Source organism: Plectropomus leopardus, chromosome 9, assembly GCF_026936395.1.
Source record: "Plectropomus leopardus strain MGB_pleo_1.0 chromosome 9, ASM2693639v1, whole genome shotgun sequence".
NCBI lineage: Eukaryota > Metazoa > Chordata > Actinopteri > Perciformes > Serranidae > Plectropomus > Plectropomus leopardus.
In genome coordinates, this window is record NC_142184.1 from 3,163,153 (window position 1) to 3,186,704 (window position 23,552).

Here is a 23,552-nt window from a genome sequence, read left to right on the forward strand (position 1 = left end):
AAAACTTTCTCCCATATGTCTCTTCATAAGATGTTTTCATGCTGCTTCGGAGGAGACAGACGGTTGTTAGTGACGATGCGTCTTTGCATCTCTTTGGGTAAGGAGCTGTGGTGTTCTCATTAATGCCGATCAGAGCCAGAGGTGAGAGTCATTTGGTGTGTGGATGACGATCGTATGTATTGTCATTGCATTAAAAAACCAGGTGTTAGCATTAGCATTAGTTTTTTGTGCAGTGGGAATGAGGCTTTCGGTTGTGGTGACGCCTAGCAAAAAGCACGTCATTTAGTGACCACACCCTAAATTATGAGAAACTTTGAGCCTTAATAACAATAGACAGATATATAAAAATCTATCCCCTGTACAGTTTACCTGAAGAAGGGAACTTAGCTTTAGGGACCAAAACTGATTTTTCACTCTGATTGGACCCAAGACATTTAAAGATGTCCCTAATTATGATCACTTTTTTCCTACATTACAAATCAAACAAATGAATTGATCAAGAAAATAATCATCAGATTAAACTATCACAAAAAAAATAATTATCAGTTGCAGCAAAAATATGAAATAATTCAATAATTTATTGGCTACAAGAATAAAGGGCTACTTTAACATTTATGCATAAGTAAGACTAATTTAATGCTAAACTGTATGACTGTATATTAGGGGTCGTCTGTATTGTTTTTTCAGGGCCGATACCGATTATTAGTTGTTCAGGAAACAAAATCCAATATTGGGAACCGATATGCATTTAGAATAAAAATATTTCTGCCAATATTTATAATATAACAAACTCCAACACGAAACTTTGTTTAAATGCCTTTAGCAAAAATTTAATAAAAACTAAAACAATCACCATAATATACAGCAAGTTTTATACAGTCAAGTGAAATTTTTAATAAAATAAATAAATAAATAAATTAAAAAAAAATCTTCCTAAAGATATTTTTCTGACATGTTTTTTTCACACTTTTTAATTGATTAATTTAATCAGCGATCATTAAGATACAGTGCCGATACAGATAATCTGCAATATAACAAATATTGGCCCCAATAATCGGCCGGGCCAATAAACTGATAATTCCTTCATGTATATCAATAGATATGACACAGTATTTACACTCACGGGGGGGATTTCTTATGCACTCAATAGTTTTACTTCCCTGATAATACTTTTACTCAAGTAAAACTGTAAATGCAGGTATTAAACTTGAACCAGAGTATTTCTTTACAGTACTTTTACTTATGTAAAGAATCTGAATTCTTCCTCCACTGATACACACTCATAAGTCCAAAGTTTAAATATAAAAGTGGACTTGTTGAACTCCTGAAGAGATGAGGTGTGAAGGAGTCACAGTGCTGCTGAGAGCTGCCTGTTTGCTCAGATACAGAAACTGACCTTTGTTTACTTTCACTTATCAGGGAGGGCGTGTCCGCTCAGCGTGACGCTCAAGTTTCACTCACAGTAACGACACGCTGCTGCTCAAGAAACAGCTCAGATCTCACAGACACTGGAAATACTGAACTGAAGTGAAACGTTTTAGATAAAAAAACGAAAACAGCCGATAAAACAACGAAGAACTCAACAAGTACCTGCTCCAGACGTTTCTGCGGGGATGTTTTAGGAAACATAATTTTACTGTAGAAATTTTTATTCAAAAAATAACAAACATTTGATGCCTTTTTTTCTGTTTTACATCACTGATTTTTTTTTTATATTTTTGACTTTTGGACTTTTGTTCTGACAAAACATGCTATTTATTATTTTTTAATCTTTGTTTGTTTGTTTGTTTGCTTATTTGTTTATTTTAAATGTTTGAAGATAAATATTTATCCGTCTAATTGGGAGTTTTTCACCACATTGACTGATAATGAAAACAACCATTTTTTGTAGCCTTAAAAAATATAATAAATAAATCAATCAATCAATAAAAAAAATTTAAGTTACTAAGAATCCATTAGTGTAGGTCATATTAAACTTATTATTGAGCATCACATTAATATTTGTGTAATTTCATAGAGCTGCATCACAGCAGAAAAGACCTTGACCTTAAAGTGAGTACTTAAACCTTCTTTTAAACTGTTAAAATCTGTAACAAAAACACAGTGAGAGCCTCCGAGACCACGAAAATCATTCTTGAGTATATTTCCTTTAACCTTTTAACGCCTGGATTGTCATCACTTTTCTTGTGCTGTGTTCAGACTTAATTATATATTTAATTATATTACAAGTTTTTAGCACTTTCTAAAGGTCATTTTCTATTTTTTTGTTTTGTTTTGTTTTGGTTTATTTATTTATTTATTTATTTATTGATTTATTTTTTTTATTTTGCTATTTTTTTTGTCAATTTTTTGTCAAGTTCCTGGTTGGCCTCTTTCCATGTTTTTGAAATAAATCAAGCCAATTTGCTCAGGCATCAAAGGGTTAAAGTACAAAATCTTGAATCACTTTGAAAAGATGTGTTTCCATGTGAAATGAAATGTGTTATATAAATAAGGATGCGCTTGTTTATTGTTTCTTTATTTTGTGGGACGTTAAATCTGCTCCTCCCATCAAGAAAAAAAATTTACTTTCACTTTTCTTTTAGAAAGAAGTCAGAATTTACGGTATCTGACGATGTGACGGTGAAGATCGGTTGCCATTTTATTAGGCACACCACGCTAAAACTGAAGCACAGCAGTCAACAGCAGCGGTTTGTGCTGCTGTTGCACTGTATTGCATTCTACAGACAGGAGTTTCTATTATTTAGTTTTCCTTTATTAATACACAAGCAGAGAATAAAATATAAGAAAAAGCTCTCAGTGTATAGCTGTGCCTGTAAACTGAAGCGTTTCCCTTCGCAGGAGTTTTATAGTGATGTTTGAGATAATAAACAGCAGAAATAACTCAGCGTGAAGTGGGCGCTTTGACTTTTTTTAGGTTGATAAAAAAAGCACGTTTGTCTTAATTTTTAGGCTTTTGACCTCAAACTGTTTCTCTGATGTTGCTCACTGAAACAAAGGATGAAGCTTGTTATTATACAGTCTGTTTTTGTCTGCGGTTGCGTTTGAGGACGGCGGGACACGAGGAGTCGGTGGTGGATCAGCAGCACGGACGCAGACAGAGAAGTCGACCTTAGAGGCCGAGCCGAGCTGAAACATGATGATTCCCCGCAGGCTGGATGAATAATGGAGGACCTGCAGCTGCAGCCTCTCGACTACTTTTAGCTCCAGTCGGGTTCAATGGCAGCAGCGGAGGTTGTTTTATCTAAAAAAAAAATCTGGGTTCAGCTTTGCTTTGGATGCTGCGAGGATGCCAGTGGGCCCCGAATTGAGTTTCGATAATTAATTAAGAATTTAAGTCAGTTTTGGTTTTCTTTCTATTTTTTGGGTTTGGGACTCTTGGTCGGACAAAAACAAGCTATTTGAATGTGTCAGCTTGGTCTTTTGGAGATTGTCATAGGTATTTTTATTCATTTTGAGAGAAATGAATAAAAATTAATCCAGCGATATCTCCTATTGTCTGTTGGATTGTGGCTCTCAGAAGCGAATAGTTGCGTACCTCTGGAGTCGTTAACCTACTTACGAAGGAAAAAGATACATTTTTTCCATAAAATATGGCAAACTTTTATCAACTACTTAAAGAATCTCTCATCACATACGACTGAAAAATTCCCTGCATTTATTTTCACCAGGCTGGTGTTATAATAAAACATGCTTTTGTGTTCAATGCTGTCTTGTCTTTTTTGTTAAAATATTTGTTGACATCAGACGGCGAGGTTCGTGTGGCCTGTTTGGAGGTTTTGAAGCAGCTCATTATGATGTTTTGGTGTCAACACCAGAAACAGCCGAGAGGTCAAATCTCGGCCGGCTTGCCATTTCTCAGTTTAAAAAAAAACAAGATTTATGTTCATTTACAGGTAAACCTTCTGTCCCTTTGTCCGGCTGACTGCATCCATCCATCCATCCATCCATCCATCCATCATCACTTTCACTGGTTATTTTATCTTCAGGTATCAGGTTTTACACATTATCATGTTTTATTGGTCTATTTATCTTTTTTTTATTGTGTTGTAAGGTCATTTATCTATTTCAATACATACTTATCCTCTTTTAAAAGTCTACTTTTAGTATTATAATCATTGTGTTTAATATTATTTTTGTGTGTGCTCTGACTCACACCTATTTGCATCTTTAATCTACATCTTAATTATTACTTTATGAGCTTTTTATTCTGAGTTTTGACGGATTTAATTGCATTTTTATAGTTGGTTGATGATTTGTCAGGATTTCTGATGATTTTCACTTATTGTTAAACCTTGCGTCCCCTTAAATGTCCCCCTGTCCCTGTCTTTAGTTAACATTTTGGGGTTTTAGTAGATTGTTTTTGGCTCAGTGACTCTCAGCAGGTGAGACAGCAGATTAAACAGCATGAGATCAGCTGACACTTTTGGGAATAAAGAAAAAGGACAAACAGCAGAGGATGTTTTTGGGGGGGACTCACTTATGTTTGGCGAACTCGTCCTGCAGCAGAGCCACGTAGTTTGCAGGGATCAGTCCGGACTCCAGAGACCCGGTCAGCTTCTTGGCCAGCACGTACTCGCCCCGCTTCTCGATCACCGACAGCTTGTCCCCCTCCTTCACCGTCAGCTCGTCGTCGCTGCGGGCCTCGAAGTCGAAGAGCGCCGCGTAAAGCTGCACCGGCCGCTTCTTGGGCGACGGGACGCGGATGTCTCCGGACACGGTGCGGATCTCCGCCGCCTGCGCGCCAGGGTTGGCGATGACATGGTTGTTGTTGGGGACGTTTGGGTAGCGGAAGTCCGGCCAAATGCAGTCCCAGAGCCGGCTTAAACACGGCATACAGGAGCGACAGCAACTCTCCATCCCGGGACATGAAGGAGCGGCGGCGGGGTTATTCCAGGTTTGATCGTTACACCGATCAATAAGACGCGGATCGGGGTCTCTCAGTCCGCTGAGATCGTCCTCTCGCAGCCCGCAGTGAGCAGCCGTTCAGTCCTCCGGGTTCCCTCTCTTCCCCCGGCTCCAAACATAATGCAACGCCAGCAATAGTTGGGTAGATTAGCCGGAGGAACCGGTTTTTTCTGTTGAGATCATGGATCTGAGCTCCGCGGCTGCAGTGCGCACGGCGGCTGCGGGAATGCGGAAACGGGAATGGAGGACGTCCAAGTCGGGTCGGTTCCCTGCGAGGACTCGGTGGCTCGACCCAGGATGAACCGTGAATGCGAGCATAGCTCCGGAGAAAATGTTAATCCATCGTAATCTGGTGAAAAACGGGGAAACTGCAGCAGCGGGTTGATGCTCAGGTGTTAATCCGCGAGAAGGAAGCGGGCAGGTGAAGGTGAGGCGGTGCACGGCGCGTGAAAAAGTTTGGGTTTGGCGCTCCGCACGCGTCCTGCTGCTCATACACCTGCGTACTGAGGGGGAGAAAGGGACTACTGTGTGTGTGTGTGTGTGTGTGTGTGTGTGTGTGTGTGTGTGTGTGTGTGTGTGTGTGTGTGTGTGTGTGTGTGTGTGTGTTTTGGCTCCCCGACAGTTTTCCTGAAGGTCGTTATGTTTGAGTAAACAATGTATGTTTGCGAAACAATAATCTCCATCAGCCTCCTGTAATTTATTCTGTTTTTTATTATTTATTCATGAAAACACGTCATGCTTTAGTCTCCACATTGATTTATTATCAACTACCATAATTAATGAATTTTTATTTTAGTTTATTTTCAATGCTGCATTTTTTCATTCACAAACAGAAGCTCCTAAATTTGAATATTTTCTCCTGAAACTGAAAGCTCTCCTTCAGTCAGATAAATTAATAATAATAAAAATGTCAAGCTTTTGAATTAAATGCACTGTGTATTTTTATGTCCATGGTTCTTGCTTTTTATTTATTTATTTAACAATGTATTTTCTTGTCTGTTTATTTGTCTGCTTCATTTTTATCATTCGTATACTGATTTTGTACTTGAATTTTTCAGATATACTTTTTTTTAACGTTTTTTCAACCATTTCTGTATGTTTTATCTGATGTTTTGTATACGTTTGTTTTGTCAAAAAATAAAAAATATTAACTACCTCACAGACTAAAATGTCCTAATGAATACAGTTTGTAGGAGTTGAGGACATCAGGGCTTCGCCTGAGGGGGCAAAAAGGGGGACGCATGTCAAATAAAATTCTTAAAGCAGGGGGAGGGGCTTATGTTTTTTTGGTTTAGAGAAGGGGCATCCAATTTAAAGTGGTTTATATTGTTTTACTGCAGATTTTTGAAGAAACCCGCCTTTAAAACCTGTGGGCTGATGGGTTTGGAGGCATGCTTTCTTAAAAAAAATTGGAGAATTTTTCTTTTCTTTTAATTCTTTTTCAGAGATTTTTTTGTGTGTTTTGTCTTTCAAAACTTTTTTGTAACTGTAATTTGAGCATTTCTGGGTTCTGTACTGTTGGTCAAACAAAAAAAAGGTATCTGAAATCAACAGCTCAGGCCCTGGGAGAAGTTTAGTGCAGTACTTTTGGAGTTGTTTTTTTTTAAATGTATTTATTTATTTTTACATTTTATAGTCTAAACTAATAAATGTGATGTCTGTTAATAAATCTGTATGATCAGAATCAATAAAGTCTCTCACAGAGAGAGTGAGGTGCTGTAGAGTCTCCACACTGATGAAATATTTTAATCTCGTCCTCCTCTGGCTTTTTATTTATAGACGGTGGAGTCTAATGACTGCAGCCTTTGTAGCGCTGCTCTCTTTGTGCTTTTCATCCTGCATCAGTTCTGCATCATTACCGCAGAAAAGTGCACAGGATACAAATAATTTACAGCACTTCAACACAAAGTAGCAAAGCCTGCGGATGAAGCCACAAATAAGATCTGAATCACGAAAAGTTTCTGCAAAAAGCATCATCAGACCTGAATAATGAATTTTAGGTGATGCTGCAGCTCCAAATAATCTGATTCAACAAACCTGAGATTTAATTATAAGCTGCATCATTTAACATGAAGTGACTAGTTTCAGACAATCACAGATAATTTTGCAGACGCGTGCTGTCAGCAGGTTTTCAGCCCAACTGATGAGCTCAGCAGGTCATTTCACTGATGAGTTCCTCCCTCTTTAAACGAGTCATCATCGGCTCTCTGTGACGTTAACGGTCCGAAAACCCAGTGAAGGTGTTACTGACTCTGAGGAGGGAAGTCGAGGGTCTGTTTAATATGTGTTATTCTAAACTGTTAAAGGTAAACAGTGAGAGCTTGCTTGTTTTTGAGACTTATTTATTAAACACATATCACTGACTGACAAAGAAATGTTATATGGATTACATAAAAGTATTGATCCTTTTGTTTTTACTTTATTTTATATTTGTTGCATTTTATTTTACTTCATTTTATTTAATCTAATTTTATTTTGTTATTTATTGTATTGTTCATCATTATTTTTTAATCTAATTATTTATGTATTTTAGTTAATATATACAATCTGTTATTATTCTTCTTATTCTTGTTACTGCAGTTCATTTTATATTTGTTGCATTTTATTTGACTTCATTTGATTTATTTTGTTTAATTTTATTTTGTTACTTTGATAATTTGTATTTATTTTTTTATTTTGTTATTTATTTGTTTGTTTATCATTTTTAATCTAATTACTTATGTATTTTAGTTAATAAATAATCTGTTATTATTATTATTACTGCAATTGTTCATTTTATTTTATTTTATATCTGTTGCATTATTATTTACTTCATTTTATTTATTTTGTTTAATCTTATTTTTTTTATTATTTTGATATTTGTTATATTACTATGCTATTCAGTCTTTTAATTTTATATCTCATTATTTTTTAAAATTTTTAAAATTTATTTGTTTATCATTATTATTTTTGAATCTAATTAATTATTTATGATTTTCGGTTAATATATAATATTATTATTATAGTCATAATTGTTACTGCCATTGCTCATTTATTTCCTTTTTTCTGTAGGGATGTGTGAGAGATATACTATATCTGTACATTATGAACATGTTTGACAACACTTGAAATTTCAGTAAAATATTGTTAAGAATTTGTGTCGCTCTGAACTGAACAAAGAAATAAAATGTCCATCAGAGAAAAACAAACAAACACGAAGTGGGAGCTGTTTAAGAAAGATAACGACTTCTTACAGTGAAAACTGGATAAAAAGACCAAAACCAACAATGAATAAATCTCCTAACATTGTGTTTGAATCAGAGCTTGATGTTTCTTCTCCCTCTGATGTTAAAAACACATCAGTGAGCCACAGCGTCGCATGATCCTTCACACTGTAGTTTATTTTCACTCCTACATACACAATCCTGCCGCCACAAATACTTATTAGAGCATTAAATGTGGATTAATCTGCAGCTGAAAATAGTCCCAACAATATTTCCTCCTGTTTGTTTGATTAAAAAAACCACAGTGAGGAGCTCTATGAGCCCTTTAAAGACTGCGGGGAAAATGGAGTCTGAAGATTTGGGTTTTGAGGGCGTTTTAATGCAGACAGAGCGGAGGCATTTCTGATGCGGTTTGGTAATGAGGTCCATAGAGAGACTGCAAACGCCCTGCACCCCTTTTGTTGCACAAGAAAATAACCTTAAATACAAAGCGTTTTACCAAAAAAGCCTGTTTGCGTCTAACGAGCAGAAACTGTACATATTCTGTGGAAACTGAAGTATGAAAACATGCATTTAACAACCGTAATCTGATCTAATCTAATCGCCATCCGAGGACGTCAAAGAACGCAGGCGGCCACCTCGCTCGTCACATGAAGACGGGAAAGTCCACAGACCAAGAGGCAGCATTTGACCAGTAGGGATGAGAATGTGATGATAAATAAATGTTGCAGTCTGTAGCTCAAAATTTGAAGTTAAGTGATTTTATTAAAATTATAAATGCAGCCAATGAGCGGTTTATGTGACTTTTTTTGTGCAGAGGATTGTGGGTCAGGGTCTGTGTATCTTTTTTGTACATTGGATTTTCCGTTTTAAAGATAAAAAAACAAACAACGACTTTATTACACGATTCTTGTTTTAAAATGCAAAAATTAAAATTGAAATACAAGGCGTTTTTTTTTCTGATGGTCAAAAGGGTTAAGCGAAATTTAAAAATTGGTTTGATTTTCATTTTCTATTTATCAAAAAGCAAAATCACTTAGAGGCAGAAACAAAAGGCAGTTTATGTGATTTTTTGGGGTCAGAACAGCTGGTAAGCGTGCTGCTTTACACACTGTAAAAAGTGACCTGATGCATTAGGACAACTTGGTATTTCTGCATTCTGCATTTAACATACCGGACCTTTTTCTGTCGCACTAAGGGGCCGTTTACACGGCAACGCTTCTTGCATGAAACGTTAAACTTTCGTTTCTTTCATTCACACAACAACAGTGTTTTGGGGGCCTGAAAACGCAAACTTTTAAAACCATGTAACCTTTTGAAAACGCCACCTTTTCTGTCGCCGATAAAGTGTCATTGTGCGAATCTTTGCACATCAGCGTGGTCTTCTTCTACGGCGCATCAGTACAAAGTTACACCGCCAACTATACTGGCCTGGCGCGCACACTGCAACATTTACGGTTGTTTTCGTGGATCCGTGTGCATGATGATCACTAACAGTGTTATCATAGAAACACAGATTTTCTTTCTTGTCTAAACGTGTCCTGAAGAGTACAGCAGTGTGGGCACTGAAACGCTCTGCGAGCTGATCGTCAGAATGAGCTGAGATTTTAGGGACTGGAGGTCAGAAAGTATCGAGAGACGGACTAACACATTGTTGGTTTTGGTCTTTTCTTTATGGACTTTGTTGATTTTAATAATAAAAAAGAATACAGCCTTAACTTTAGTTTAAAATGTCCCTTTTTCTACAGTAACCAGGCAGCCGAACAGTCGTCTCTTTACCGTCTTCAGGCAGCAGCGAAGTTTAAAGACTAAAACTGGTTCAAATCCAACATGAAAGCTTTTCAGTTTGAGCTCTAATCTTAATCTCTCAGTGTGAACAGCAGCTTTAAGTTTGGCTCTCAGCATACACGTTGTCTCTATAAACTACAGTTACATCAGAGGAGTCGAATGGACAAAGACTGTATCAAAGAAGAAGATTTACTGGCTAAATTTCATAAGATACTGCAATAAAATGGTTTTAAAAAAGGGAATTAGAAAGCTTTAAAGTTTTGTATGAACCTCCTGATAATTAGACCGTTTACTAGCTATGTCGCCAATGGGAAGCAATGGGATGCATAATTTTTTCCATTCTGTTTGAATTTTGCTATTGCACAAATAATTTCTGGAAATTAAAACAAAATAATTTTGAAATTTTACATGTCAGGAAATGGCCAAAAATTGAGGAGGAAATAAATTTAAAAGTTACAGGAAAATTCCATGAAAATAAGCCCCCCCCCCCAAAAAAAAACACCTTAAAAAATACAAAAATACAAAAAAAAAAGAACAGAAAAAAATAGTGTACCAAAATTTCAAGTATATAATTGGAACATTTATATTTTCTGGACATTTTTTTCTCCTTCTTTTTTACCTACTGACCCCCCAGGTAATTTTCAGGTCATATTCACCTCAACTTTTACTTTTTTTTTTTTTTTTTTTAATTTTGCGGGACATTTCCTTTCTACAGCCAAAAAATGCTAGCTGGGAGAGTCATTTCACAGTATGAATACCGTAAAATTACGGTATGTTGCTGACATCTGTGCTGGCAGCTCTTTACTGTCATTTTACAGTGAAATTATTTACAGTGGTACTTTAAAAATGAGTACTTTTCACTCATTATGGTGTCAGATGGGATCAGTGCACCGTGATCGTGGAGTCTAAAAGAGAAAGCGCTGCTCTGTTTGATAGATAGCACACCGTTTTATTAGTATATTTAGCTTTGTGACGTACAGCTCGGGAGAAAACAAAAAAACAAAACTAAATGGTCACAACTCTTTTTTTTTTAAGTCCAGAAACATTTCAGCCTTAGCAGTGACATCACACAAAAGAAAGCTCAGTTTTTCGATCATTGGTTTCTTTGTCATGGACCAGAGTGATATGTTCTCGTCGTTGGGCTAAAACAAACGCGCCCGTACCGCTCCAACGAAGTCAACAAACAAAAAAAAACAAACAAAAAACAACCTAGATTTCTTCTTTTTTTTTTTTCCTCGATCGTTTTAGTTGCTTCACATATATTATCAACACTTTTCTAAAGAATCAAAATATTTAGCCACAGGTACTGGAAAAAAAGGTATCCACTGTTATATATAATAATAAACACAATAAATATAAAAAGAATTTTTGATATAATTTATATGGTATCAAAGAGAGAGGGAAATGGGCCTTCAGTTAGACGTGTTTTTACAAAAGTGATGTCCTTTTTTTCTTCCTGAGGTTGAGTTTTGTCTTCTGCAGTTTTGCTAAATATACTAATAGACTAAGAGACCCGACACGCAGGGTCGTCATGGCTTATCATTCACTGAGGAATCATCTCCGCCGGGTCGTGGTCACACCAGCGGAGGTCGTTGTGGCCCCACTGTGATTTTGTGTGCTGCGGAGTTAGCCGAGAGGTCAAAGGTCAGCCCCTCTGAGCCAATCAAACACACAGCTCGACTCCCCCCCTTTCCCAAACAATCGGTTTCGTCCGGGGACGCTTTTTTTTTTAATTCCAGCTGTGACGTTTCTTCACCAAAAGCACGAAATCGAATCCTGATCATCACAAACTAGCCGCGAGCATCCTTCAGTAAAACACAGGCGCACCTTTAGCACAGATGCTAACAAGGCATTTCCTAAAAAAAGACAAAAAACAAAAAGAGGGAATCTGGTGAAGAAAAGTGACGGCTGAAATCCAAAATATCAACGTGTCCCCTCGCGCGATAGGCTTACGTGTGAAATGGTGATAATTGTGTTTAGATGCAGTCCCATTTCCCTTCAGTGTGTAAGGAAGGAGTCAGGTGAACCGAAAACAGGGGATGAGGAGGGAAAAGAGAGAGAAGAAGAGAGAGGGAGGGAGGATAGAGAGATGGAAAAAAACCCAAAACAAAACCAGAAAGAATCGCAAAAATCTGTACATGTAAACATCACACTTCCACTGAGTCAAATCATGAGGAGAATACAGGTTTCACATTGGTATTACTGTTCAGGTACAAAGCCCGGCGGAGGAAATCAAGACAATCAAGAGTCCGGTACAAAGTCAGGCGAAGGACGGAGACGGAAAAGAAAATCTAAAGCACCAAAAAGAACAGAAATAAAATAATGAATTAAAAAAGCCATTTTTTTGATTCTGACAGTAGCTGTACACCCCGATAGAAAAATAAAAAAGGTCCATTACTTTTTCACCTTTGTTTTAAATAATGTGTGTGTTGAGCTTTACATCTGAGCATCCGGCTAAAGGAGTGTGTGTGTGTGATCATTTTAGGGACCCGACCGGCATCACAGCTCATCCGAAGCTTCCCTGAAGCAGTTTTTGGTTCCTCCGGACGGATTTCATAAACCGCAGGATGAGAATCAGTCTGAAACTCGGCGATATGTGATCTGAAACTTTAAAAACACGAAGCCACCACAGAGGACGCTGAGGTCGTATCACGGGTTACATCTGATGAAATTTAAGAGGTTTTAAAGGAATAATTTGACATTCTGGTAAATTTATTAACTTGTAAAGATATAATGTGAGAAGATCCAAAAAAAAAAAAAGTGGAAATTTACCAAAATGTTAATTCCTGTAATGACCTGAGGAACGGAAAAAACGTACATCTGGTTTTTTTTCAAGGTCTGATTTCTTTCCTCACAGCCAGCATCTTTTAATGTGTCAAAAACCTACGTTAAACGAACATAAAATTGAGGGATTAGGTACTTAAAATAAATAAATAAATAAATCACATTACGAGGAAGAAGAAACGTATGCCTGGGACTCAGCGCATGCGCATTACCAAACTTTTTTGGGATTTTTTGGCTCCCGTGTCTTTATCTTACATGAAAATATAAATTTTCTGTTTTTTTTTTCAAAATAAAATCCCTCTGACGAAGTTACTATCAACAGACTCCCGTTGGTAGTTATAACAAAAGGCTCTTTATTTTGAAATAATAACCTGACCGTGTTGTTGACAGCGCGGTGGCTGCAGGCCTCCATGAATGAACAGAGGATTGACTTTTGATTATGGACAATATAGATAAGTTATATATATATAGATAAGTTACAAACGCAGCAGCGGCGGCGGCGGCGGCGCACAGGTGAGCCGCAGCAGCGGCGGCGGCGGCGCACAGGTGAGCCGCAGCAGTTCTGCGAGGTAGCCGTCACACGCTGCTCATGCAGACAGTGTGACCCGGGGGTTAAAGAAACTAAAAACAATTAAACAGTTAAATGAATACATATAAAGGGGGAAAATTTAAAAAGTGACATTTTTTAGAGTCTAATCAGACATTTCTTTCGTTGGGGGAAATCAGTTACAGTAGTTCAAGATTGATTTTATTCTCTTTAAACAAACAAATCGGCCTCTTAAAAATGGCTGAAATGTAAATAATTTCCTTTTTTTGGGGTCAAAGATCTACAAAAAGTTGAGGTAATTCTGAGCAACATTAACTTAATTTCAAGGTTTTCCATTTTTAAAAAAGAGGACTAATTTAAGGACTTTATTTTGTCTCCAAACTGAACGCTGTAAATCACTTTAATTTAATGAAAGGCGACGTGCTCTGTTCTCGGCTCCACGTCTGTGAGTTTCTCTGAACTTTTTCAAGCTTTCAAGGACTGAATCCTTTTTTTTGTTTTAGTCGAACGATGCCGCAGTTTTGAAACCACGTCTGCGTAAACGTAACCTCTGAAGGAATTTACGCTCAGCTGCTGGACAGCAAAGGTCAAAACGCAGCTTGAATCGTTTTATCTTCATTGAAGCTGTTTGGATTCGCGGTGGACTTTTTACAGCTGAAGAAGCAGATGGCGTGAGAAATGTGAGTCGTGATGCCGGCCGCGTCCCGTGTCGGGTGACATCCGCGTTTGGAATGTGCAGTTTAGGCAAACAGAGTGAAGCTGTTGAAATATTGTACAAAATATCTTCTCCAAAAAAGACCACTTTACTTGCACTACAAAATATATCTATAAAATAATAATATTAAGAAGAATTTGAACATTGAGAATAATAATAATAATAATAATAATCGTGTAATACTAAAAAATAGAAATGTGTCGTGGAGACGTCAACGACGACAGGAGGAGGAGTTTTTGGAGAACGGACGCTCTGATTACGCCTAAAACACTCAGATTTGTCTCCCGGTTTGTCTCACTGGATACAGACGGACAGAAGGAATGAATTCAAACAGTGAGCAAATTACACCTTTCTAAAGATTGTCATTTGCCTTTTTTTTTGTTTTTGTACAGTTTTTTTGTGGTGCTGTTCTGCAGCTGTCTGGCTTTGACGTAAACTGACCTGGGCTCAGAAATACTCGCAGAAAACCTTGAGCATGTTTTTGTCTTTGAGGTTGACGGCTGACCCGCGCGCCCACCCACCCGGCTCCTCTGCTTGATTATCACTTCAAAAACTCTAAAATCAGTGAAGCAGTGCTTTGCTACAGCCTGATCAGGAATTCACCTCGGGCACTTTTTGTTTTGTTTCCTTTTGGGACGATCTCAGTTGCTCAGTTGTGTTTGGTAAAATGAATTATCCCTAGATGCTGTTTCAAAGATGCAGTTTGTCCCGCGGAGAGTTTTCAGCTCGACGGTATCGAGGATCAAACTGAGGAGGAGGAGCGATAAGAGCATCTTCACTGTTTGCAGAAAATCTCAAACTGCTCTTATTTTTCAAGCAAAGGAAACTAAACAATAAAAGAACTTTTTTTTTTACACAAATCAAACCTCCTGAGAACGACTGTGAGCAAAAAACAAAACAAAAAACAGCTTTTTAAACTTATTTTTGGGCTCCAAGCTGCAGTTTAAGAAACACAGTCCAGTGATAATAAAGTCTATCAATAAAGTTGTGTCGCTCGTTATCATCCTTCAAGTACAGATAAAAACCCACATTTAACCATTTTAAACCCATTTTACACTAACTCTGAGAAACGTAGAGACTGTATGGCTGTTGATCTGATGGATTTCCTTCATTTCTTAAAAACACATTTTGGAGGTTCAAGGTTTTCAGAATGGCAGCAGCTGCGGCGACAAAGTTTGACAGTCAGCCGTTTGGGAGGGAGGTAAAATGAACGTCTGCTCGGTTGAATCCATCTGAGTCGGGTTGTTGGGACTAAAACTTTTCCTGAAATCGACTACATCGAAAACTGAAAACCTGTTGGATCCGGCTTTGATCTGAGGGGCCAGCGTCACATCAGCTGCTCATCACAGACAGAAACAAACCGTTCGGCGCCTGCACGCCTGAGTTTAGAGTTCAGACAAAAATCTGATGAGGAATGAGCTTTTCAAACCCAACAAACTTATTCACTGTTTGGGAAACTGACGCATCACTGCAGATGAGGAGTTAATTAAAGACAAACGGTGCATGCACACTATACGCAACTATGAAAGACATTTGCTCCCATTTATTGTGTATTGGAAGCGACTGATTCGCTATACAAAGCATGCTGGGATACCTTTGACGGGAGGGTGTGACAATTTACGTGTAAATTCAGGAAATGCTGAAGTGAAACTAATGAAAAAAATGTTTTCAGGGGAATTTCTAAGTAAAAATAATATTATTCATGTGAATGAGTCATATTCAGCTTAATCTGTAAAATATGACAGAAAATTATTTGGTGCTTTTTTGGAAAAAAAAAAAGAAAAGAAAAAGAAAAAGGATAGATTCAAGCTAACGACGTGGCCAGGTGGACGTAAATTGAGGTGAACTGGTCTGCAGCCACGAGCACACTGCACCGCTGGTCGCTTATGGCTGCATCCTGATTGGCTGTTTTAAAGTGTTCAAAATTTGAATTCTTCAAATTGCTCTCTCATGTATATAAAGATGGACAACATGCTTCCCCAAATATTAATTTTTCAATCTGGATCGCCCCCTGGTGTCTGGCTGGAGTATAGGTCATAAAGCCCGCCCCCCCCCAATGGACCAAACTAAAACTCAAAGTATGTGCCCAGTAAATTTTTCCCAAAGACGGTTTCTGTCACTGAAGGTTGTTCTCATCACACTGATGTCCGTTAAAGGGATCATTTTTATGATACGTTTGGTTTTGATTAGTTATTCAATTATACAAAAAGGGGATATTCTGCCATGATTGACAGCTGTGTGAGCCAATCACTGAATGCTCTTGCAATCAATGATTGGCTGCTCGCTATTGGCCGGATATCTCCTGAACTCCGGCTCTGAATGATGTCACCAGCACAAGATTGCAGCAGATATTTTAGCTTCACTTAAGCATACTGCAGACATATATTTATACACAGTCTATGATTCTTTCCAATATGCGATGAATGGGAGTCAATGTCTGGTCGCGTATAGTGGGCGTGCACAGTAAAAATAAACATCTGAGCAGGTGTTACAGAGCGTTTCTGTGCAGCTGGGATCATGTTTAAGATGGAGATCTTGAACATAAATGATTTATAATATCCTCTAGGAGGATAAAAATCCGCTTGTGCGTGTGACTCTGGACCCTCTAACAGCAGAGAGCGGATCAAACCAACAAGATCTTTCTGAGACCAGCTAAGCTCGTCTGCAGGTGTCCCAAAGCTGTCGAATCTCCCCGACAATGAAAACCAGGCAGACTCAACCAAAACACTGGCAGTATCTGAGAGCACAGTGAGGACCGAGCAGGAGGACAGAAGGACGGTGGAGTCATCAAAAAGTCTCATGTTGGGGTTGACAACAATTGCACCACACTAAAAGTACACAAAAATGTTTAATCTGCCATCAAATATTACATCAAACAAAGAAAATTAGGTTGAAATTAGAGGAAAATTGATTGTACCTCTGCAGGTCTCACAATGTGTTAAACTGCGAGATTTCCTCTAAATCAAAGGACAGATAAATCACGTTTTAAACTCTTCGGGAAACTAAATTCAATCGTTGTGACTTGTTACATGTCTGACTTTTGCGACATCATCCTCCCTCCTTCTCTCCTCCTTCTCCTCTAGTTGGGTCATTGTTTTTTTGTTGTTTTTTTTTTTTGCATATTTCTCTTGTGTCATTCAGTGATCAGTTCACTTAAAAAAGAGCTTCCTGTTTTGTGAAAAAAAAAAACAACCAACAAAACAAAACTTTTACACTTCTACATCTAATCATAAATTAGACAATTTACATTTTCAACATCTCAAACTAACTCGACACGGTGGTTCGGACATTGCACACGAATGTAAATCAGTGAAAGTCTGGATGGAGGTTTTGCGATACGCGGTGCGATGGCACCTGAATGAATGGCTTGTCCTCTGCTCTGTGGCCCGACAGCTCGTCGTGCGGCGCGTATGATACAGATTTGACCGTCCGACCGTCGCTGCGGGCCGCCGACACAAACCCTCGAACACCAGTGAATGCTATGATTATCAGCTGCATTGCAAAAAAACCTACACCACAAATCTTTCTATGCTCTGACTTCAGCAGTGCAAGTCTGGGGGGTCGGGGGTCCCTCCGGGGACACATGCATACACACACAGAGAGCCCCCCCCACCTTCAAATCACAGATGACTGTTGCTTCGCTCAGTGTGCAAAAAAAGGGAGCAAATCACGGTGACACGACGGTCGAAACTGAGTAGAAACCACAGTAGAAGCACAGTACACAGAGCGATGCCTCGGGAGGAGAAACGTTTCGTTCATTTTTAACCTCGTCTGCACTAACAGGTGTCGAGTGAGCAACTCCGAACAAATCATCCGGCTTTTTTTTTAAGTGACTGCACCAAAAGCCAAAAACTAAAACTGCTTCCTCTCACAGTTTCTTAAAGCAATAGTTTAACATTTGCTTTTTTGCAGGGTTAGATGAAAAGATTGATGTCACTCGTGCATACGGTAAATATGAAGCTGGAGCCAGGAGGTGGTTAGCTTAGCACAAAGACCGGAAACAGGAAACTGCAGCAAGGAAACAAAATCTGCCTACAGGCACCTTTAAAGCTCACAAATTAACATTTTTTCTCCTTTTTAAATCTATAAAAATCTGCAAAAACATACTGCAGGTTTATTATGCAGTGAACTATCTCTTGCCTCAAAACTCCAAGAAGTGACTCCTCGAGGTCAACAAACAGTCCCGCACACAATTTCATTTGTGTTTTTGTTTCTTTTTGTATGGATCGAAAAACAAGAACTATCTTATTATTTCAGTGAGCTTAGTAGGTGCTGGTACACTGAAAAAAACAATCAGATAATCTGTTTCAGCTTAAACAGTTAGTGTCCATATTGCCATACATTTTTAAGATGACTGAACCTGAGAAGACAAGTTCAATAATTACAGAATTAAGTCAACTCGTCTTCTCAAATTCAGTCAACTTCAGGTTTTAAGGCAGTCTGGACACGAACGTTTTAAAGTTAAAACAAATAGTTTGTTTGTTCTTTTACAGTGGAGGTGGATTGATTAACGCTGGCACACGGTGAGCCCAGCTGAAAACCAGATTCATTAGATCTTGATATTTGGTTGAATTTAGGGTTGTGAAGTCAGGTCACCAGAATTCGAGACGTCTAATACCAACGTCAATCTTACGTAGAATATAAACCATATTTTGTTGGTTTTCTAAGTTATGTTGTCAAGTCATCATAATCTTTCGAACCTATCGTGCTAATGTCATTTTGATGCAGAAACATTAGGTACGGAGAACAAAACCCAACGTCAGCAAAATGTGAAATTCTTAACCATTAAGACCATCCTGATAACAGGAGCGCAACATTTTCTTTCTCTCTCTGTTTTAGTCTAGACTCACTGCCGCCCAAAACACTTCACAGAAATTAAAATCCAAAATTGGGGCCAATCAGGGATCTGCGTTACAGTTGACAATGTAAGCAGCTTGGAGGACGAGACGGGATTCAAAGCTGCAGATCACGGCCGTGATACTTCAGACAGAAAACAAAGACGTTTCAGATGGTATTCAGCAGCCAAGAGGCACCTGACTGCTGAATGAGAAATGCCAAAATATGCTAATAACGCCAGTGTATCGCAAAAACCTTATGGGGATTGTTGTTAACGAGCAGCATGTCACATACAAAAGGTTAACAGAAATAAACTGCATTTTTTTAGATCATTACTGTCTAACTGAAAATGTTTTTGTGTAGTAGAAGCTCGCGCTAACGTCGGGATTAGCTGAGGGTTTGAAGTGAGTAACCGTCTCACCGAACGCGTCGACAGAAAGTTCAGACTGATTCAGAGAAATACGTCGAGCTCACGCCATCAGGATTGTCTTAACAGGCCGAAATTCTAACGTCATTAGATATTTAAAATGTCGTCAACACAATTTTCATTCCGACCAAAATTTAAGGTCCGCAAGTCCCTCAGTTTAAAGTCTTTGTGCTCAGCTGATCAGCTGCTGACTCCAGCTTTATGAGACACTTCAGAGGACGGCATCGATCTCTCGTCTTACACTTCAGAAAACAAAACAAACCTGTTTCCACAAATGTTAAACTATTTCTTTAACAAAGAAGCTGCAGAAGCGACCAAGCATCCAATAAACATCATTTTCAGCTCTTACAACAAAAACTACCTTCAGAAATATCCACATGGCTGAAAGCAAACTGACAATTTTAAGATTTCTCTCTCAAAATTATCTAAAGTAATTTAGTCTCTTTTTCTCTCGTTCTGGATTAAATTAGCATAAAAAAGAAGTTAATCAGCGTTATGAACTGGACGTTTTTTGCTCCCTTAAGCGGTTTCCGTGCGTACTTGTCGGCCTGATGTGGAGAAAAAACACAAACTCCACTAACACGTCCCTCCCTGCGCCCTCCAGAGGGTGAACAAGAAACGAAACCAAAGAATTCACAGTTAGAAAGTCACGAAACACAACATGAATCAAGCCCTATGAAGCAAAAACAAAAAAACCAACCAACCCGGTCTGAGAGAGGCGGGACGCGTGCGTGTGTTTCACCGAGTCCTCCTGCGAGTCTTTGCGGTGCTCTGTTGTGGTCAGGTTGCGGTCGAGGTCGGTTGGTCGGTCGGGTTTTTCACGGGGCACTGCGGCTAGCTAACGCCCGGCTTTGTTTGAGGTTTTAGGTCTATGGCAGAAGGTCCGGTTTTTGAATAGCAGCAGCGACATGAAAGTTCATCATTATCATAATCATAATAATAGCAATAATAACAATGGCCATCTCAGAGTTGAACAGAGAAAACACAGTAAGACAGAGCAGTCCTCCTCTTCCTCTGAAGCCTGGACCGGACCAGGGAGGGGAGGAGGAAGAGGAGGATGTTTAGGTCCACGAAGAAGAGGTGAAGAGTAGGTCCAATGGAGAGAAAGAGGAGAAGAAGAGGGGGAGGGAGGGGCGTTTAACAGAACGATGCTGAGGTTTCGTTGGCGTCTACATTTGTAAAGAGTAGAAGCGGGAGGTAAAATTTGCCATCAACCCTTCATTTAAGAAAACCCCTCCCCTCCACCCACAGACCCACACACACACACACACACACACACACACACACACACACACACACACACACACACACACACACACACACACACACACACACTCCTCCCTCCCCTTTAAGGAGAAAATCACCTCGCACACAAACACGCTCAACTCTGATTCTTCTCAAGTTTCCAAGATGATCTGATTATATATACAGCAGCACACGAATGAACCCGCACGGACGAAAGAAAAAGTGTCTGAAAAGTTTACATCAGTTCTCGAAATGCTTCCGACATTACAGGTCTTTTGCGCAATATAGTTCCCCCCCGAAAAAATATAGAAACATTGAAGACATCAGGTGGTAAAGAAGAAGTAAACTGGCTTCAGGTGGGAATGTTACCATTCACTTGCAGTGTGTGTGTGTGTGTGTGTGTGTGTGTGTGTGTGTGTGTGTGTGTGTGTGTGTGTGTGTGTGTGTGTGTGTGTGAACTGAAAATGGGATTGGCAGGTCTGATCTGAGGTATTTCCTGGTGGTCAACATGGCGTCTTGGATGCATAAGTAGCAAGTTGCTCCCTGGGTAAAAGGGGGTGAGGAGGATGGGGGAGGTCAGGGTGAGGGAAAAGTGCTATAGGACACAGAGAGCTTATATACAAGCGAGCACGAAAAAAGTTTCTCTCCTTCATTTTTTTTTTTTTTTTTGAACCCAAACAGATCCTTTTTCTTTTTTCCAGTTTCCAAACTTTAGATCCTCTGAACTCAAAGTCTTTTCCGTGTTTAGTGCTATCTGTTAAGATAAGTCAAGCCGCTTCTTTTCTTTCAGTCACTTGGGAAGAAATAAAACAAAACAAAAAAAAAAAACTTGCTGGACTCCCAAAAAAAGAAAAAAAAAATTAAATTTCAGATCAAATCGAAAACGCTTAAACCAACAGCTTCACTGCAAAATCTGACAAGTTTATTTTACTTTTAAAAAATCTAGGAAACCAACTGCTGTGACAATGTAAGTAAATACAACTATTAGTCTTAACTTTTGTTTATTTTAGAGTTGTTACATTTACTTAAATTTTAGTTACATTTACTTGATTTTGCAAAGCTGCTGCGACTTAAAAAAAAAAAAATCTTCATCTAGCAACTTCAGTAAACCAAGTTCACTGTGCTGTAAATCTGCATCCTGCTGAATCCAAACTGGTCAATAATATTTGTTTTTTTTTCTAAACAAAAACGAACTTGCAGATCTCCAAACTTCATCATCGGCAAAATCCTCTTTGTGATGATCACTTTAAATCAGACTAACTTTCTTTACTGAAGTTGCTAACACTTAGAAATAAGTTAATTTAACTTGTCGTTTTTATGTTGCAACAACTTCCCAAAATTAAGTAAATATAGCTAAATTTCGAGTAAAAGTAACAATTAGATAAAAAGTGAACACATATTAAGTTTATATTTACATTTACTTTCCTTTCTTAAGGTAATCGGTTCAAAGATTATTTTAAGTGAGGTCAGCTTGTCAGATTTTACAGAGTACCGATTCAGGGAGTCGTTATTTCTTTAAAATGATTTTGATCATAAGACGCCGCCCGTCAATCTCAACTCCCCGTGCTGGAGCTCAACGACGAAACTCAAAAATGCTCCTCCACACAAAAGCCTTTATTTTTTTGTCCAGAACCAGACCGGTCCAGCAGTCTCTCCTCTCTTCCTCTCCTCCACACTCCGGCGCTCAGAGTGCAGTGCTGATTGTGAGGTGCTTCCCGAGAGGAGAGGAAGAGATTCCTCCAGAGTCCCAAACGCTCCTGTTTTTCCACTTTTATCCCTCGTCAGGCGATGGACTGAAGTTGTGGGGGATTGTTTTGGGGATGGTGGGATTCCTCTCCCTCCCTCTCTCCAAGTTTCCCACTTTTATCTCCAAAAAACAAAAAAAAAAGTGGCCACAGCTTCCGAAAAGAAGGCAGATTTCAGGAGGGAAGAGCAAAAACAAGAGGACTGGTGTCGATAAGGAGAGACGGGGGACGACACAAAACGAACATACTGAAAAGTGTGTGTGTGTGTGTGTGTGTGTGTGTGTGTGTGTGTGTGTGTGAATGTGTGTGTGTTCTTCGCCCAAATCAGTTCTGCTGCAGGATGAGGTTCTCCAACTCGTCTGCCGAGCGCAGAAGAAAGGCGGCCGACTCCCGGTAGCCGGCGATCAGCTGACGCACGGCCGTGATCTCCGGCTGGCTGAGCTGGGTCGACGCCCCGCCCCCTCCTCCGCCCCCGCTGCCCCGCCCGCCCAGGCTGTTGTTGGTGGAGGCGGTGGAGGAGGAGTTACTGATGTTGGCAGAGGAGAGAGATTTCATGCTGAGGTCTGTGGGGCCTGAAGGTGGACGGAGAAGAAAATGAAACAGTGACGTGAGAAAGAGGTGAGAGGAGGAGCGAAGAGGAGGAGCGAAGAGGAGGAGAAAAGGACAGATGATCGGGGTGGAGGACAGAAAATGATGGTGATGTGAAGAGAAGGAAAGAAGGTGAAGAAGAGACACATCAGTCAGCTGAAAATGACAAGACGCCTGCTGAAATATCTTTTTACCGCCTGTGGCTTCATTAACCCTTTGAAACCTGGATCAGTTTTCTTGTGTGTTTCATAATTTATTTGACCCTTTGAAACAGCAAAATGACTTGATTTCTTTCAAAAACATGAGGGGAAAAAGGCAATGACCAACCTGGCAAGAAATGTCCCACATATTGCAAGAAATGAGTAAAAGGTGACAAGAAAATTACCAAAATAAATAGTTTTAAAAAAGAGGGGAGGACTCTTAGAAAATTATCCAAAAAGTAGAGAAAATGTCCAGAAAACTATATATAATAATTCTCTATTTAAAATGATGTGACAGAAGAAATATTTAACATAAATATATTTTGTATTTTCAGCACGTCCATGGTCACGTCTTTCTGGCTTTACATTTCACACAGACCTCGTTTTGGCGCTGTTACTACCTCCGTTCCTGGCCCGGAGGCGAGATCACTCTGTGGACCCTTTCTGCGATTTGATGTTTTATACAGAACAGCGAGGCGTCACAACGGCGTGCGAGCAGCTGTCTGACTGTTACAGCTAGGGGGCGCTAAAGCACGAAATAACGCTGATCTCGTCTGTCTCTCGTC

General features: G+C 39.1%; 2 protein-coding genes across 2 annotated transcripts in view; both read right to left on the reverse strand.

Annotated features, from left to right (window-relative positions):
• The window catches only part of srms (src-related kinase lacking C-terminal regulatory tyrosine and N-terminal myristylation sites), a 59,402-nt gene extending 52,466 nt beyond the window's left edge, over nt 1-6,936 (reverse strand). The window contains exon 1 of the mRNA XM_042491013.2: nt 4,481-6,936. Coding sequence (XP_042346947.1) covers nt 4,481-4,860 — 380 coding nt within the window. The 5' untranslated portion in view covers nt 4,861-6,936. The remainder of the gene's footprint in view (nt 1-4,480) is intronic.
• Nucleotides 6,937-10,827: 3,891 nt separating this feature from the next.
• LOC121947546 (nucleolar protein 4-like) overlaps nt 10,828-23,552 on the reverse strand; it is a 194,629-nt gene continuing 181,904 nt past the window's right edge. The window contains exon 11 of the mRNA XM_042492641.2: nt 10,828-22,770. Coding sequence (XP_042348575.2) covers nt 22,523-22,770 — 248 coding nt within the window. The 3' untranslated portion in view covers nt 10,828-22,522. The remainder of the gene's footprint in view (nt 22,771-23,552) is intronic.